Genomic DNA, 17154 nt, shown 5'->3' with positions numbered 1-17154 from the left:
TACAAGTGTTGTGTGTGTACGCTGACATGAAAGTTGCTACACACCAACATGAATGCCCCTCCCCCCCCCAACTAGCCCGCAGGGAGACTATCTGAGCTGTATTTTAATGGACATCCTGTATTTGTTGCCTAATATCAACCTGTATTCAGTAAGGAGCAAAGTAATATTTAACAAGATGAAAAAGAATTTGTTCAAGCATTGATCATGAGTAGACTCACACCCTTGTAATATAAATCCAGGATTTTCTAACATGAAGAAAAAATGTTTTTGGGGGAGTGGTCTCTTAAAAATAAGCTTTGTCCAATTGTCTTTTATTTCCTTGAAATACCGGTGGTCACTGTATACATACTGCAACCCAGCCCTCTCCCAGCTGTCATCCCACTGTCAGGTGAACGCAGAGCAGATCTAAAGTTGATTCAAGAAGAAAGGAGGAAGTAACAATAAGTATCTGGACAGAGTAAACAAAATTTTGCCCATAGTAATAAGCAGAAGTATGTGCCCAAATCTTGGGTGGAAACCAAACAACTAACACCTCTTGCTGATGTGTCAATGCACAATCTCCCTCACTCTTCATTGTGTACAGCTAATTGAGCAGCACGTAGGCAGCTGGGACCATGCCCACATTTGGTTTTTACAGTACTCCAGAGTATAGTCCCAGTTAGAAAGGTGGCCAAACCCTGCATCACCCATTCCATGTAGAATGCTGCTCTCAGTGTTCTTCTCTACAGGATTCTTGCCTGGGGAGAAATCAGACCTAAAATTTGTCCCTTTCAAGCAGTTACCAATTTCATTTAAGAAAAAGTAATTCACAGGAAGCCTCTGAACTATTAGTACAATCTCTAGTTTGAGCAACAGGTTCTTAAGATTGGTAAAAGAAAAATAGGACAGCCCATCTTTAGTTTTTTTCCATAGGAGTTTGTTGGATACAGGAAAAATCATAAAAATAGAATACATGCATGAAAATGAAACAGTTCCCTCCTTTCCCCCCAAACTTGAAGTTATGCTCAAAAGTATGCATCAAAAGATGTCAAAATTCTTTTGGAAAAAACTGAGTAATGAAAACACATATTAAAGGATAGCAAAGCATTTTGGAAAGGGAAAGAGAACAGCAGCTGTACCCACATGTTCCATCTGCTTATAATTATTTTGTGGTTTCAAGTGCTTGACATCTGACAGAGAACTCTCCCATCCAAGATCACACACCCATAATAGACCTTCTTCAAAGTTCTCTCAGTAATTCACCAGACCCAAGAGTTCTGCCATAAACATAAGGGAAGAAAAAAAAATCTGCAAATGTGTCAGAATTTCATCCATAGGTTGATTGCACATGTTGACATCTATTTGGACTAATGAATATTAAAACCAAAGGCAGAGATTATGTGTTTATTCACTCTCTTGGCCTTCCAGATTATTATGGTGCCAAACAAAAACATTCAGCTACTGTTTACAGTGGAAGGAAAAAAAAAAAGCCAGAGAACAGCACTAATGACTGAGAACCTGATCTATCAGCAGAAAACAGAGGACCCAGTGTATAGACAGGTGTCTATTGGTGGCCATTCTGGCTTCATAGAACAACAGACTATATCGCACCCTCTTCCAAAACAAAAACCAGACAGAGCAAGAGACACAGGTCCAAGTGCAAGCTGGACAGGATTCACCTCCGACATTTGTCCAAGAGGGTCTTTATTCCACCACGGATGGAAAAATATAGATGAAGTTCTCGCTTTTTAAAATGTTGTTCAGAATACCCCATTTCCTACCTCTTTTTAAAAGGAGCATCTCACTAAAATTTGTGCCTATTTAGTGTATAAAATGTCAAATATGTATTTTTGTCTTAAATAATTGCTTTTAAAGACTTTAAACTTTAGCAGATATACCAATGATCGAAGCAGATTTATGTTTACCTTTCCAGCCAGCCCTAACTCAGCCTCTAAGCTTCCACATGCAAAAACTGCTTTTAAAGTATGCAAATAACAATTTAAGTGAACAGATTGGGTACTTCGCTACTCTAGTTGCATGTGCAAACATCAATTTGCATGTGCCCATAGAGAAGTACAGCTGAAAACATGACTCTTTATGTGATGAAATGTCCACTTAGTTTACTTACATGCCTGTATAAACTGAGCATGCACTTTTGATGGCCAAGCTGGGGAGTTAGTGTCAATAAATGATTAGAGCTATTAGCATATTGTTAATGATTCCCCTGTTCAAACTCTTGTAAACTGGAGTAATAGAAACAGGGTGAAATTTAATAGTGCAGAGTACAAGGTCATGCATTTAGGGACTAACAACAAGAATTTTTGCTATAAGCTGGGGACGTATCCGTTCGACGTGACAGAACAAAAAGACCTGGCTGTATTGGTTGTTCACAGGATGACTATGAGCCGCCAATGTGATGCGGGTGTGGAAAAGGCTAATACAAACCTAGGATGCATCAGGCGAGGTATTTCCAGTAGAGACAGTGAAGTGTTAGTACCGTTATACAAGGCACTGGTGAGACCTCATCTGGAAGACTGTGTGCAGTTCTGGTCTCCCATGTTTAAGAAAGATGAATTCAAACTGGAACAGGTACAGAGAAGGCTTGAAATTAGGTGAAGGTTTCTAATCATCAGAGGCGTTAAGTTCTGGAACAGACTTCCAATGGGAGCTGGCGGGGGGAGGGGAGAACCTAAAGACTGAACTTGATAAGTTTATGGAGGGTATGGTATGATGAGACTGCCTATGATGGCATGTAGCCCATCTGCGACTGCAAGCAGCAAATGTCACCAACAACCGGGATGGGACACTAGACGGGGAGGGCTCCCAGTTACTACAGAGAATTCCTTCCCAGGTGTCTGGCTGGTGGGTCTTGCCCACACGCTCAGGATCTAACTCAACGCCATATTTGGGATCAGGAAGGAATTTCCCCCCGGGTCAGAATGGCAGAGACCCGGGGGTGAGGTGGGGTTGGGGAGGTTTGCCTTCCTCTGAAGCATCAGACATGGGTCACTTGCAGATTTAAACTAGTGTAAATGGTGAATTCTCTGTAACTTTAAGTCTTTACACCATGATTTGAGGACTTCAGTAACTCAGCCAGAGGTTAGGGGTCTGTTACAGGAGTGGTGGGTGAGGTCCTGTGGCCTGCAATGTGCAGGAGATCAGATTAGATGATCATGATGGTCCATTCTGGCCTTAAAATTTCTGAGTGTCCTTCAAGAATGTAATTGCTCTGACACCAGACCAGTGCTGTGCACTCATGGCTCAATGTCACCTTTTAAAACAAACCTTGGCAGGAGTCTTTATTACAGAAGCCAGAATGCCAGTTTAAGTGAGAGGAGACTAATTTGAGCCATAAGACGTATGCAATGTTGTTTAGCATAAGATTGTTTAGCATAAGTAGTTAACACATATTTCAAGGGACCGTTTAAGGTGAAGTGGCCGTTATGCCATAAGATGCAGTGCAGGCCTTTTTTCGGTAAGCAGGATAGTCATGGCTCATCATATTTTGACTCAGATACCACATGATCTTTGCTCATGACACCCTCTGAGCACACCTGTGGAGAACATTGGAAATTTCTGGACTGTTCTTATGAAAAGTAAGTATAAGACTCAGTTTCCCCCATTTCCTTTTGTATTGTTACCCACTAGGAATGAAGGAGGTAATTTCTTTCTTGGGACACAGCAGAGGGAAAGCAACGAAGTGACTGGGTGTTCACAACATAGACATTGGGTTGAGGTAGGGGTGCGTATGAATGGTCTGTCAAGACCAGTTAACATATATATGGAGTTACCTTGGAGATACAATGGAAGATGAAGTACTGGATATTAACTGCAATGTGGGCAGAACATGTGGAAACAGCATGACTGGAGCTTGAGATAAAGAACAGACATGTTAGCAGACTGTAGTAAGAATGCTGCTAACGAATGAACTAGGGGGTGGAATCCTGGAAGTCTGGGCGAGACGGGTGGACTGTGCTGGATCACCCATGTGCAGGTAAGCTTTGCTTTACCTTTCTAACTCAATGTCCCTACATACTGTATTGCAGTTGACTAATAAGTGGCATCATGTTTTGAACAGGCTGTCCTGTGTCGCTGCAACACATCTGCTGGCTGAAGAGCTCACAAGAGGGCAAGTCTCCAGCAGAGTTTTAGACCTGTGGAAGGAGCCATTGTGATAAACGGATGTGCTGAAACCAGAGCCTCAGTCTCGGAGTTGCAGAGCCACGGGGGCTTCACCCTTGTATAAAGCAGAGCCTCAGGGCCTAGCACCGAGAAGGGTACACTTCCAGAGACTGTATAAAAGCCAGAGTCATAGCATGCTTTGTGGATCTGTGACAGCACCTTTATGTAAAAGGTTCAGAGACACTTAACACTAACATGTGTATGTGTGTGGGAATTTAAAAAAAAAAAATCCACAGTTGCAGTGAGGAAGGAATGAGTTATTGAACCCTGAAAAATATGCACTGGCTTTTTCCACAATGCTTTTCCAGGGAAAGATGTAAAATAATTTCACATCTATGTTCGCTGCCATGCCTGTGACAGATATGACAATTTCCTGCAATACCTTTGGAAGATCTTATTGAATTAAGTATCTTTGGAGTCCACCGTATTACATGCAAAGGCTGCATATTATTATGAGCATGGATGATCGGTGGACTATATTGAACAATGTGGCAGCCAAGTATGAACTTTTGGGACAACACATGTGAAGTGGATTTTCAAGCAAATTTCTAGGGGTAGGTAATCTATTCACTGACCATAGGAAGTTCCTGTTTATTCAAATAAGGCAGGCAAAAATTGTGAATGAAAAGGAAAGAGGAGCTCCAGAAAGTTCCATATTCAAAATATTTGTTCTCTGTAAATTACCACACACAGCATATAGGGTACAGTACAGTAGTATAATAAAATAAAATGCAATAAAAGTCACATTCATAAAAAGTCAAACGACAGGACAAATAGGGAAGGGTTATCAGCAGGGCAGTAGCAATACTGTCCACTTCGGAGGGAAAAGATGTCTAGATGTTTGTAACTGGACAGAAATGAAGCGAGATGGATGTGAAACACCAGCATCGGTCACTCTAAATCCGAATTTTGGGATCTCTAATAAACTGGTTGTGTCCAAGCTCAGACCAGGATCCATCAGAACAAGTCTCCAGGAGGAAGTCTGTAATTTAAAGTCTATCCAGCCAACTAAGAACTGTGTTATTCAGACATTCCTACTATTCTATGCACCATGTGCTGTAATGTGTATCATATGGATAACAAGTTCAACCATTTATTTCAATAACTGTGATAGTTATAAATTTGGATGAAAGAAGAAGGAAGCATGAGTATGTTCACATACAAAGTTACATCCCATTGGGAGCAAAGTGGAATTTCATTTTAGGAGGAAAGATTACAAGATATGGGGGTAATGCTGACGTATGCAGTGTGAGAACTAACTTACTCCCTAGCACTGTTGAGAAAGCAAAATCTGGTAGAGGCTGTTTTTATGTAATCTTTGGTCTTATGTACTACACAAAAGGGTGTGGAGTGAGTAAATTATTACAATAGCTCAAGTAAGGACATTCCTTCATTCATTTCTGTTGCAGAATTATTAACTGGAACAAGATTAAACTCAGATATCAGGCACTAAATTACAAGCTGTAAACAAACTACTTCCATTAAGTTGATGGGTTTAAAAAGGCTAGAAAACAGTGACAATCCTACAGATAATTCCCAACCTCTTTTCCCAGGAGAAGCTCAGAGAAAAGTGTCAGGAATACTACAGAACAGTGCCAGAAAAATGTTTTTGTATCAAATGGATACAAGAAGATTTGGGACTCTTGTATCTGCACTTAACATTGTCAGGTGGTAAAAGCTCATCACTGATTTTGTTCCCCGCCCTGCAAGTCTCAGGAGAGTTTATTCTAGTGCTTCCTCTGAGACAACGGTATGCACATCTACTGCTGTCTCCTGTGTGTGCGAGATTCCTCATGGAAACAAATGAGTTAAACACATGTAACACACTTCACCACGGAGCCAGATTCTTTTTTTCAAATCAGTGCAAATCTGGAGTAACTCTGTTGACTTCAGTGGAGTTACTTTGGATTTACGCTAGTCTAAGTGAGAGTAGAATCTGAGCCACTCTGTCGACTTCAGTGGAGTTACTTTGGATTTACGCTAGTCTAAGTGAGAGTAGAATCTGAGCCATAGTGTCATACGAAAGTGAGAATCACATAAATTATCCAAAGTTTCACACCGGGCACTGTGAGCGTCCATGCCTCTATTGATCACAACCTCTGTGATGGGGATAGGGGACAGGTGGTCGTTCAGATACTTTAGTTCCAAGACCATTAATGATTTTAGAATGTAAGGACCTTTATCTTTAACTGGATTCAGAATCGGAGAGGGATCCAGTTCATCCTGTTAAGAGGCAGACCACACAAGAAGGACCAGTTGCAATCTCCATGCAGCGTTCATGGTCAGGACCAGGCAGAGTACACAGCAGAAGTCTGAGAAGTGAGAAGAGGATGATGACCACAGGTAAATCCACACTAGAGAGGAAGGGGAGTAGTCTTTTGGCTAACCAAAGATAGAAGGTATTTGGAGACAGTCTAGATATTTTGGGCGTCCAGGAGAAATGAGCAATTCAACAAGATACAGACTGCACTCCACCTTGGCTGCAATGCTCCCTGATATAGACTGTTAAGTAACTGATCCTGTCAGTTCTCACAGTGCTTTGTCCCTCCTATTGGCATCAATACCATCTTATCTGGCTTTATCTTCAGCCAGCTGTTTTTCATCCAGACTTCAATTTCCTCCCAAATAAAGGGACATCTGGGAGGGTATTATCCACACATGAAGAAACAGCTGAGCTTGGTCTACACAAGCAACTTATGTCAATATAACTGCATCACTCGGGAGCAGGGCTGTCCCTAGGTATTTTGGTGCCCTAAGCAGCCCCCCCATGGGGTCCCAGGCCTCCACGGGGGAGCTGTGTGGGGCCCCGCCCCAGGCCTCCATGGGGGGGGGGTGAGGCTGGCCCCAGACCTCCGTGGGGGGGAGGGGGCTGTGTGGGGCCCCGCCCCAGGCCTCTGCGGGAGTGGCCGGGCTGGCCCCCGGCCTCCATGGGGGATGGGGCCTGGCCACTTCCTGCAGGAAGTGGAGTGACCCGGCCCCAGCCTGCTCTGCTCCCCTGGCTCCCAGGCTTGGGGGGAGGGGGGAACCACCCCCCAGCACTCGCCGGTGGCGCGGCTGGGAGCCAGGGGAGTGGAGCAGGCTGGGGCTGGGTTGCTCCACTTACCGGTGAGGCCCGGCCGCTTCTGGAGTCCTCAGGGGAGTGGGGGCGGGGCTGGGGCAGAGCAGGGGTGGGGGGCTGGGGAGAGCCAGAGCAGGGGCTGGAGCAGCATCCAGCTGCGCAGGGCACCAGGAAATGCCCTACGCAGCTGTGTGCTTTGTGTATGGGTAAGGATGGCCCTGCTCGGGAGTGTGAATTTTCCACACCCCTGAGCAACGATGCAGTTACACCAGTCTAGCTCCCAGTGTAGACAGTGCTCTGTCGACAGGAGGGCTTTGCTGACATAGCTACCACCTCTCAGGGAGATGGAGTACCTATGGATATGCCCATGGGAGAAGCCTTCACGTCGGCGTAGGTGGCATCTTCACTGAAGCACTACAGCTGAGCTGCTGCAGCATTTTAAGTGTAGACAAGCCCAGAGTGTCATCAGCAACTAATGACATTTGTTTGTAAAATTACTGGGGAAGTTTGAGAGAAGCAACACTCATAGGAAGTGGAGGCAGGTGAGGAGAGAGACATCAGGACTGAGTCCTGGGACCCCAGTCCTTCGGTGAGAGCTCTCAGGAAAGAGAAGCCGTTGCCCATTATGACTCTTTGTGGTCTATCAGAAATGCATGCGCAAAGTCAGGCTAATGCTATGACAATACATTGCTGGAGAGGATGCAGTCGTGTCAACAGCACCCTTAGAGTCAAATAATTAGTGTGTAAGATACTAATATAAATCCACCCCAAATAGACAGGTAGGTAGTCAGCTATTAAAACATGTGTCCATTCAGAATTGTTTGAAATTTGCTCTTGAGGAAGATCTGGAATTGCTATGTAAGAGATGTTGGGTCTATGAAAATGTAGGTAAGTTTTGTAATGACATTGTGCTGTTGAAACTGCTTGAGGTGCATTCAACCCTCCACCCCACTAATGTCAAGGTCTCCACCCTAGTTTGTTTTAAAGTGGTGTGCATCAAGGTGAATCAGCACATCTCCATAGGTGAGGCACTGATAAGGTACCGCTGTATAAATTTTGCGGGTACTGCTGCAGTCTGCCTATCCATGGAACACAGAAAGAGATGCAGCAACTCAGCACTGTTCTCTTGCTTGGAAGCAAAGGTGACAAATCAGTAGCCAAAAAAAGAGGAAGCATTCAATTTATTCTCTTTCACTGTAATCATGACAGGATGCATGCCTATCGCACTCTGAATGCTGAAGGAAAGGCAAGCCATAGCTACATATTTATACTGTGAGTCACACTGTCTGACTGAACCAAACCAGCACTGGTTGGGTGACTGGGTTCAACAAAAATATGAACTCATCTGAACCTGATTAGCTCATAACAATCGCACTAAGCAAACACTATGGAGTTTGAACTAAGGGTACTCAAATTTGCAGAATCAGTAGCACTGCAACACTACTCTGGAAAAGCCTGTTCTCCAGGAAACCATCCCTGGAGCATAGAAGAATGCTAGCAGTTGTCTATATGCCTGCCATTCCCAGCGGTCATCCATGATGTTCATATTAGTGAAAAATGGTACTGAAGTTGCAGATTTCATTACAGAAGCCAAATGTCTTGAGTTGCTAAGCTCTTGAACACTCACTTCTGCTAATCTCAATTCAGTGCTGAAATTCACAAAAAAATTATGTATTTTAACTTTAACCTAGATGACAAGAAAAACAACTGCCTTCCTAAGAGAATCATCACACAACAGATTCCATTAACACTCTAAAGTTCTATTACAACCTAGTTTCTCCTTAACTAGCGTACATTACAAGTCCTGACCCTGCAGGGTCTGCCAGAGGTTTGTGCTTAGTTGTACATGGTTCTTTATGAGGAGTTTCTGTAGGCTTAAAAAAATAACCAGGGAAGCTACTGTAATGATTTATCATAAAAATACCTTGGTAGCTCAAGCAAACTTGTAAGCAATGGAGAACATGCCTATAAATATTTTGTAAAATTTCCTAGAAATCAGTGGGAAGTTTTGCATGATAAAAAGAGTGCAAATGTTCCTTTAAAATAGCCATACTTTGTAAATGTAGCCTTAATGTAAAGGCTTAATAAATGATTAATAGACGTTTTAATCAATGGCTGATCAATTATACACTGTTATAGAGCCCAACAGATGAGATTTAAAAAGTAATGCTAGATTCTTTTTGGCATTGGGTACCTTTATGGTTCAAATTTTCAAGCCTCTTTTTGCAACCATGAGGGCTTGAAACTTTATTATGATTATTTTTTTATTAAAAAAAGTAAGCAGAGATTCTCCCAATCAGATGATCCCAAGAGATGGAGCTTTTAGAAAAACTCCCAAGACTTGGAATAAAAATCACAAGAGTTGGCAACACTTTCCCAAACCTTTAGTACAGTTTATTCCTGTAGAGCTGGCTACTCTTTTCCTCATGCACTACTTGTGCCCTGCTGCCCCTTTAAATCTAGAATGTGCCAGCGTGCTCCTGCAAAATCAGGTCTCTAAAACCTAGGGCTTGAATCCATGTCCTGCTCAAGTCAATGTGAGATTTCAGTGGGTGTTGGATTAAGCCATTAGAGAACAAACACTGCCAAGTGGGCTGGTAGTTTTTACTGTTTTCCCTTTAGAGTCGGGGAACCTCGATCAGTTGTATTTGAGAGCTAGCTGACTATCAGATTTCAATATTTAAAATTAAATATAAATAAAGTCAGGGGAACCTGATAAGCTGCTGTTTGGAAGCCTGTACTCTAGAGCTCTAAATAAAGGCTTGGTTGCTTATATGAAGTAGGTCTCCAAACCTTTTTAAGGTTACCCATCATTAACTCTCACTGGATTACACTGAATGCTCCGAGGGTATATTCCTCTACGTATGGAGGAAAGTCAGTTGGGGGATTATATTTAAAATTTCACTCAACCAAAAAAGATTCAATACAGGATCTAATCCATATTCTCAGAGCTTTCAGCTCACTTGCATGTAGAAGACAACCCTCCAATTAATTTACCACACCCAGGAGAGTATACAACACCTGTGCTCCAGCTCCAATCCCAAGAAGACTGGAAAGTGGGCATGGAGCAGAAAAAGGAGAGGGGGAAAGGGAAAGGAGGAAGAGGAAGGATGATCCAGCGGATAGGGCTCTAGCCCAAGACATGGGAGATCTAAGTGTAATTACCTGCTCAACCACAGGCCTCCTGTGTGACCTTGCATATATCACTTGATCTCTCTGTACCTTAGTTTTCTATCTGTAAAATGGAGATAACAGCACTTCCTTCCCTCCCAGGGGCTGTGAAGATAACTACATTAAGACTGATTTATTTATTAGGTGCTTGAATGCAGCTATTTTTTCAGCTTCTTCTTCTTTTTCTCTGGTTCACTGTTAGTGCTCAGCTCTGTAGTCTGATTTGAAACATCACTTAAGTGGTGTTCCAAATCAGACTACAGAGCTGAGTACTAACATTAAGACTGAGGCACTCTGATTCTACAGCAATAGGGCCCTGTAAATACCTGAGACAGAAAACCTTGCACTGAAAGTAAAACAGGCAAGGAAGAAGGTCAGATAAGTTTGGAAAATCTCCACATCTTTTGGAAAGAGGTTTTTAGAGGAAAAATATTCTAAAAACAATGAAAAGTTATAGAAAAAATTTAGCCGGAAGGAAAAAATACAGAGAGACAAGGAAGGTGAAGTAATATCTTTTATTGGAAGAGCTCTGAGTGGCTCAAAAGCTTGTGTCTCTCACTAACAGAAGTTGATCCAATAAAAGATATTACCTCGCTCACCTTGTCTCTCTAATATCATGGGACTTATCTGGGAACAACACTGCATATGACAATGGAAAAACTAAAGACATTCAAACCCCCACCAGAAAAAAAGATTAAAAGCAAAGAATAAATTGATTTGGGCTGTGGCAAAATTGCTGCCCCAACACGTCCCCTCCTGGCTGGATGTGGCACTGGGGCAGCTGTGCCTCAGTGCCCCTCCATTGTCCTGCTCTAGTCATAGGCGTGTCCTGACCCTCCAGCCAGACCAGGCCCCTTCCAAGGCCACAGAGTCCTTTAAAAAGTCCAACAAATGTATACAAACCAAACCTTAAGCCCAGCTGGGCACAGCTGGCAGCCACCTCCTCAGGAATCTCTGCTGCTCTAGACTGTCCTCCTGTCTAACCACGGGCTTCTGTGCCTGGATCAAGCCCACAGCCTAGTGGCTGGGATATACCTCCCCTCACTCAGGGGTTCAGAACGGCTACAGCTTTCCAAAGCCCTTATCTCTAGTGAAGCTTCCAGCTTGAGAATCTTGTCAGTTCTTCTCTGCTTCACAGCCTTCTTTTGGGCTGCTTCCCAGAGGGAGAGAACTCTCCACCTCCACTCCTCTGGGTCTCCTCCTCGAACTGGGCTCACCCAGCTCTTTAAGGGGAAAGCAAACCAGCTCTTCTTCAGCTGGGCGTTCTCTCTAGGTAGGCCTGTCCCTTTCAAACGGGTGAAAGTGTAACCCACAGACCTTCTGAGTGTGGTGCTCTGTCCCATCTAGTGGCACTGAGACCACTTAGAGAGAGAGATAAAATGAGTCTGCTCTACAGCCTTAGCTAACAGGGGACTGGCTTTTAGCTCATGTGATAGAAGTTCATGCACTATGCTTCAGAGACCCCAGTTTGATCCTTCCCGCTGACAACCGGGGTCTGTTGGCGTTACACAAGCAGGTGGGTTAATTGGCTTCTCAGGCCCATATTAAACCATTCACAGCATTTGTGGGGTACATACCCCATAGCCAATGCTACCATATTATTATACAGATTCCTGTGGCTTTACCTATTGCACAGCAATACAAGGATGCCTTTAAAATTTTAACAGTTCCTCTCAAATTGACTTTGGGTTGCAGGAAAGGTATTTTCCTTCCTAAGCATAGGTGCATGGCATGCTTCTGCAAGCTCTACATGCAAATTTGCAGAGGTATCAGTAAGAAGAATTATGATTAGTTTCGCTCTTTGTCTTTGAGGAGAGCACAAGGTTGAATCATGATCCCCTTGATCAATTCTCTAGCAGTGTTTTCTAGCTTTGTTGCATTGAAGGGATAGTGTAATTTTTTGGGTATTCATTGCACTAGTAAATCCCCTTTCATATTATGGGATTTGTTGCTCATCAGTGTACCTGAACCAAAACTAATTTGTTTAAGTTAAAACAGATCAGAAAGCAGCTAAAAGAATCAAGACTTTTGTATTCAAAATAAAGCATTAAAGATTTTTCTGTGAGGGGCACTGGAATTACTTCCAAGGAACCCCCCATATTGTAAGTTTCAGTCTAGGACGAGTTGTGACATTCCATTAACGGGTTTAGTGAAAACCTTGATAGACTTAACTGCAAAAGTGCCGGTGGGGTCACACAATATTGCTTCTGTGTCCATTAAGGCTGATTCATAAACCAAGTAATATTTGCTGTAAACTGAACCCAGAGGGTGGTGAAGACACTGTTACTAATCTGACAAATAATCATTTTAACTGTCCTGCCTTTCAGTTGCTTGAACTTTGTTTAGAGTCACTGGTTGGTATAGGGACACTGACTGAGGCCGAACTTCCACGTAGCTCCCCACTTAAGCATGACATTCACAACTGAGTGCCTGCTGCATGCAGCTGCTCTGACAAGTGCATTAGGCCGCTATGCACTTCCCCAGCACCTTCATACCCACTGAGTTTAGAGACCTATTCAGTCAGCACAGAAACCCAAATCCAGTTTAGGACTGATTTCTACAAAGTGAAGAGTTGAGAGTACTCAGTGCCCCACATGAATCCTCAGTGAAACAAAACAGAAAACTTATTTCCTGTAAAGAGAAAAGAAAGCCATGTACCTCTCTCATGGTCATCTGCAGCAAATTAGGCTCCTGAACAGACTATACATTGATGTTAGTGAGACCTAAAGCAAGAATTAAAAGCGAGTCCCTATTAAAAACTCATTTCCTTTAACATCAGAGGATGATTAACTAAGCTTATCGTTCATGCAAAAAAACTTTTGTAATGCAGATGAATACTGTGCAACAAAACCAAAAGAGGAATAATTAAAAACTTGACTTTAGTAATTTATCAGCAAACTGAACCACTGACAGACAGGTTTGAATTCCATTACAGTTCCAGTTATTTATTAGCCATATTTAAAGTACACCATCTTTGCTGAAATATACAAGAACTATTAAAATTTATAATCAACAACCTTTCTCACAGCTAGCTTTCATGATAAAATTATCATTTGCTTTGTAGATGGCCTCACATGCACAAACAGAAAATATTTATAACTAAATGTATTTTCATTTCAATGCATATTTTTCAAAAAAGTTCTCAGAGTACTTGTATATACATGCTAAATAGAGTGAACCTTTCCTACAAACAAACCTGAAAACTCCCTCAAGATCTTGTCTGCAGTTGCCAATCTGTAGTATACCAGACAGGCTCAAGTATTCAGAAAATTAAACAAAAGGACACAGTAGGCATACACATTTAGTAGTCTCAGTACTCACATTGGTAAATTAGCAGCTAAAGCAAAGCACTGTTCTTTAATCACCTTGTAGATGATGATGGTTGAATTTGTGCTCAAAGCAGTCAAACTATTTAAGTAGCATAAATCTAGTGCTGAAGCTCATTACACATCTATCTAGTTCTTTTCCTGATGACAACTGATTCAGAGGGTATTGTGTGCAGAAAATCTCCACCTCTGAAGTTTCTTTTCCCTCTTAGAACACTGTGCAATTAAGAAACCTGCTTTAATATGTCCAACGCCCAGATGAGCAGGAGTTAAAGGCAATCTTCCTCACTCAGCACAGCAGAATAGCAAATCATATATGTCTGTAGTCCAGCGCTTAACCCATTGTGAAATACTCAAGGACTGGAGAAGCATGCACATACAAAACTAAGTGTTACACATTAGAACTGTGGCCTCAAGGGTTTATAAAGCAGACAAGTCCTGACAGTCCTTTATGAAGCAGTGGAACAGTACACATCCTAACTTTCTGTTTTGACCCAATTGATCATACTTGCTCTTAGTAAGGGAGCAAACCGTTTCTACTCTGCATTGAGTCCTATTTGCATACCAGTCTCAAAACTAAAGATTCTTGTACTAATATATCCCCATTTCAAACATTTAGCTTCTTATAAGTTGAAGTGTCAACAGACTATCACCATTTTCTGTTATTAGACAATTTTACAATACAAATAATTAAAAAGTCAATTAGCTATAGTCAAAAGTAAGCCTGATGCACTGAATCTATACAGAACATTCCAAACATTTTTTAGGAGTGAATAATTCTGCCTGGCCTGAATCAAGAGCATTTAAAAAAAAAAAAAAAGCCAAAACACGCGAGGGTGAGGAGCTAACCCTGTACTCTTGTGTCTAATTCAGAATGCAAGACTTTTATAAAGCTTTTTAAAAATTAACTTTGTATTTATGTTTAGAAAATTTTACCCACCCACACAATATAACTTTTTTGCTTTATATAACAAGAGAAAACACTCCCTTACCATGTGATAATCTTGAATGTGGGTCAATCTTTTCAAAATAAAATTTTTTTAAAATGAAGTCGTTTCTGCTATCACTGTGTTTTAAGGCTGAGTTTACCAGTGACAAACAATTATCAGAAATTACTGATAGCTTCACTTTTAATAAAGTTTTCCATCTATCCTACCAGTCTGTTAGGATTGGGCCATCCTTTCTCATCTCTTTGCACAACCAAAGACAACTGCACTCCTTTTTGCTCAGAGAGAAAACTTTCTAGTCCTTTGTATTGATGAATTCTATAGCAAAATTCTATAGCAAATATAACTGATGCAGCCAGTACCTTATGGATTTCATACTAGTCCTATAACAGAAGTTTCTAAAGTTGTACATTGCCAAACAACATGTGTATCAAATACAAATACTGTCCCTGTCAATATCTATTAGACTACATTTCAACAAGCACGTGTGAGTCCAGTAAATACTTTGTATGATCTTTAAAATAAGAGGAACTTGATTTTTGACTCACCAGAAAGAGAAGTTTACAGTTTCACATGAATGCCATGGGAAAAAAACGTAACACCCTTCCCACCTAACCAAACCTCAATTTACATGCCCATGCTGCAAGCATACATACATACATACATATATTAGAAAAACTTAGTGCATTGATGTTAAAGTTTCTGCCTTGTACCCGAAATTCTCCATGTAGTCCGTGCTGAAGGCCTGCCCGTAGTATGCTAAAGTCATGTTTGTGGAATGCCCCAGAGAGCAAGAAAATATTGACATAACAGTGAGGAAAAGCGCTGTAGCACTTTTATCAACTGTCCTCTAATCTCTGACCCCTTCTGATCTATCAGCCTTATCAATAACCCTTGAACATCCCTTGGACTCAAATTTTAAAGAGTACCGAGACCCAAATAAATGTGCATGGATCTTCATAGCCCAAAGAAGGGAAAGTAAAATGAATAATTAAAATTTATTCTAAATGATGGTGGAAACCAAAAGAAGTATAGTTAGACACATAAGGGATGTTTAACACCATAGGCTTCCGATGTCACACATGAGAGCTCTTCAGGCCTAAAACTCCACTACAACTATAGCATAATATCCATTTGTTTTTCTGCAGTGAAACTCTATGAGGCAGATCCACCTCTAGTGCAAACTAGTGCAGTGCAGTTACTTCCGTGCAGCTAGGCTGATTTACACCAGGTGAGGATCTGTCACTAGAACCTTAGTTCGTATGTTCAAGCTAGGAGAGCTATTTGCAAAATACCTCAAAAGAGGAAACAAAAATAACTAAGGAGAAAAAAAACAAACATTCATCTATCAGGAAAACACTTTGAAATATTTGTTTAGAGTCATTTGCACCTTGATCTTTCTCACAGATTCACAATTTTATAGAAAGAGAGTTTAAAAACACAACGCAATAGGGAAAAGCGTCCCAAAGTTAGTTACCTGAGGTACTGCCACTAATATTCGCTGGGTAGGCCATGTTTGTTCACTGACAAATCCAGAAATATGTTGTTAGGAGTCATGCAAATTTCATGCATCAAGTCCAACCAGACATGCAACCTGAAACAACAAGAAAAAGGCAGTTAAAATTTGACAGTTTTAGACAGCACTGTATGGAGTCTCCTTTTCAGTATATAGATCCAATAGCTGATCATTTTGAGTGTCCGAGGGCTTATCTTCAGTAAAAAGTTAACTTGCATGTTGCCCTTGATTGGAGTCCAGTCCACCCAAGATACCCTTATCTCAAGCACGGTGGTGTTTTAATTCAAAGTTGGCTGGCTTGTCAGGTGGGATAGGCCGAAGCCTAGGTGTTGCCAACACATGATCTACTATAAACAGGACCACTATGCAATGTGGACTCAGGGTTAAAATATAAGCATTAGGATTTCTAACTGCTTTGTCTACACAGGATTTTTAGCAATTTTCCCATGCTGGTCTAGCACCAGAGTAGCAACATCAGTGCTGACAACGGCGGGAAGGGTGTCGACCGAGCAGGTGATTTTTATCACCATTGTCTAAGCAGGGTTAGATAACCTGGTGGTAAAAACACCTAGAGCACATGAATGCTAGAGCTCCCACAGTTGCTGGCATCAGTGCAGCTGCACCTGTGCTAGACAAACTGTGGGAGAATGACTGAAATTTCTCAGTGCAGATGTAGCCTAAAAGAGGATCCTACATGTCTCAGCACAGGAGAGGTGGCCAGGAGACATGTGAGGTAGGGATACCCCTACCCACTGCTAATCACCCATGCCATATGGATGCCTTGGGAACCTGGGTAAATGTACCAAGTTAGGAAGGATTTACACCGGAGACCAGCCTAATGCACAGCAGATTCAATAAAGCGCAAAAGTGGCTTAAAGCTGGCTGTCCATTCTGGGCCCCCCCTCAGTTGCAAACGCCCTCCTTGGCTGCGGCAGAAGATCTGGGCCATTAATTTTAACCTGAGGGCCAGGGCTG

General features: G+C 42.0%; 1 protein-coding gene across 4 annotated transcripts in view; it reads right to left on the bottom strand.

Annotated features, from left to right (window-relative positions):
- KANK1 (KN motif and ankyrin repeat domains 1) overlaps nt 1–17154 on the bottom strand; it is a 170750-nt gene that overhangs the window by 45466 nt on the left and 108130 nt on the right. For all 4 annotated transcript variants that reach the window (XM_073345218.2, XM_073345217.2, XM_073345219.2 and 1 more), the window contains one exon: nt 16141–16257. In XM_073345218.2, the coding sequence (XP_073201319.1) occupies nt 16141–16177 (37 nt within the window). In that variant the 5' untranslated portion in view covers nt 16178–16257. The remainder of the gene's footprint in view (nt 1–16140; nt 16258–17154) is intronic.

Source organism: Lepidochelys kempii, chromosome 5 (assembly GCF_965140285.1).
Source record: "Lepidochelys kempii isolate rLepKem1 chromosome 5, rLepKem1.hap1, whole genome shotgun sequence".
NCBI lineage: Eukaryota > Metazoa > Chordata > Testudines > Cheloniidae > Lepidochelys > Lepidochelys kempii.
Note: the sequence above shows the minus strand (reverse complement) of the source record. Positions and strands in the feature narration are given on the sequence as shown.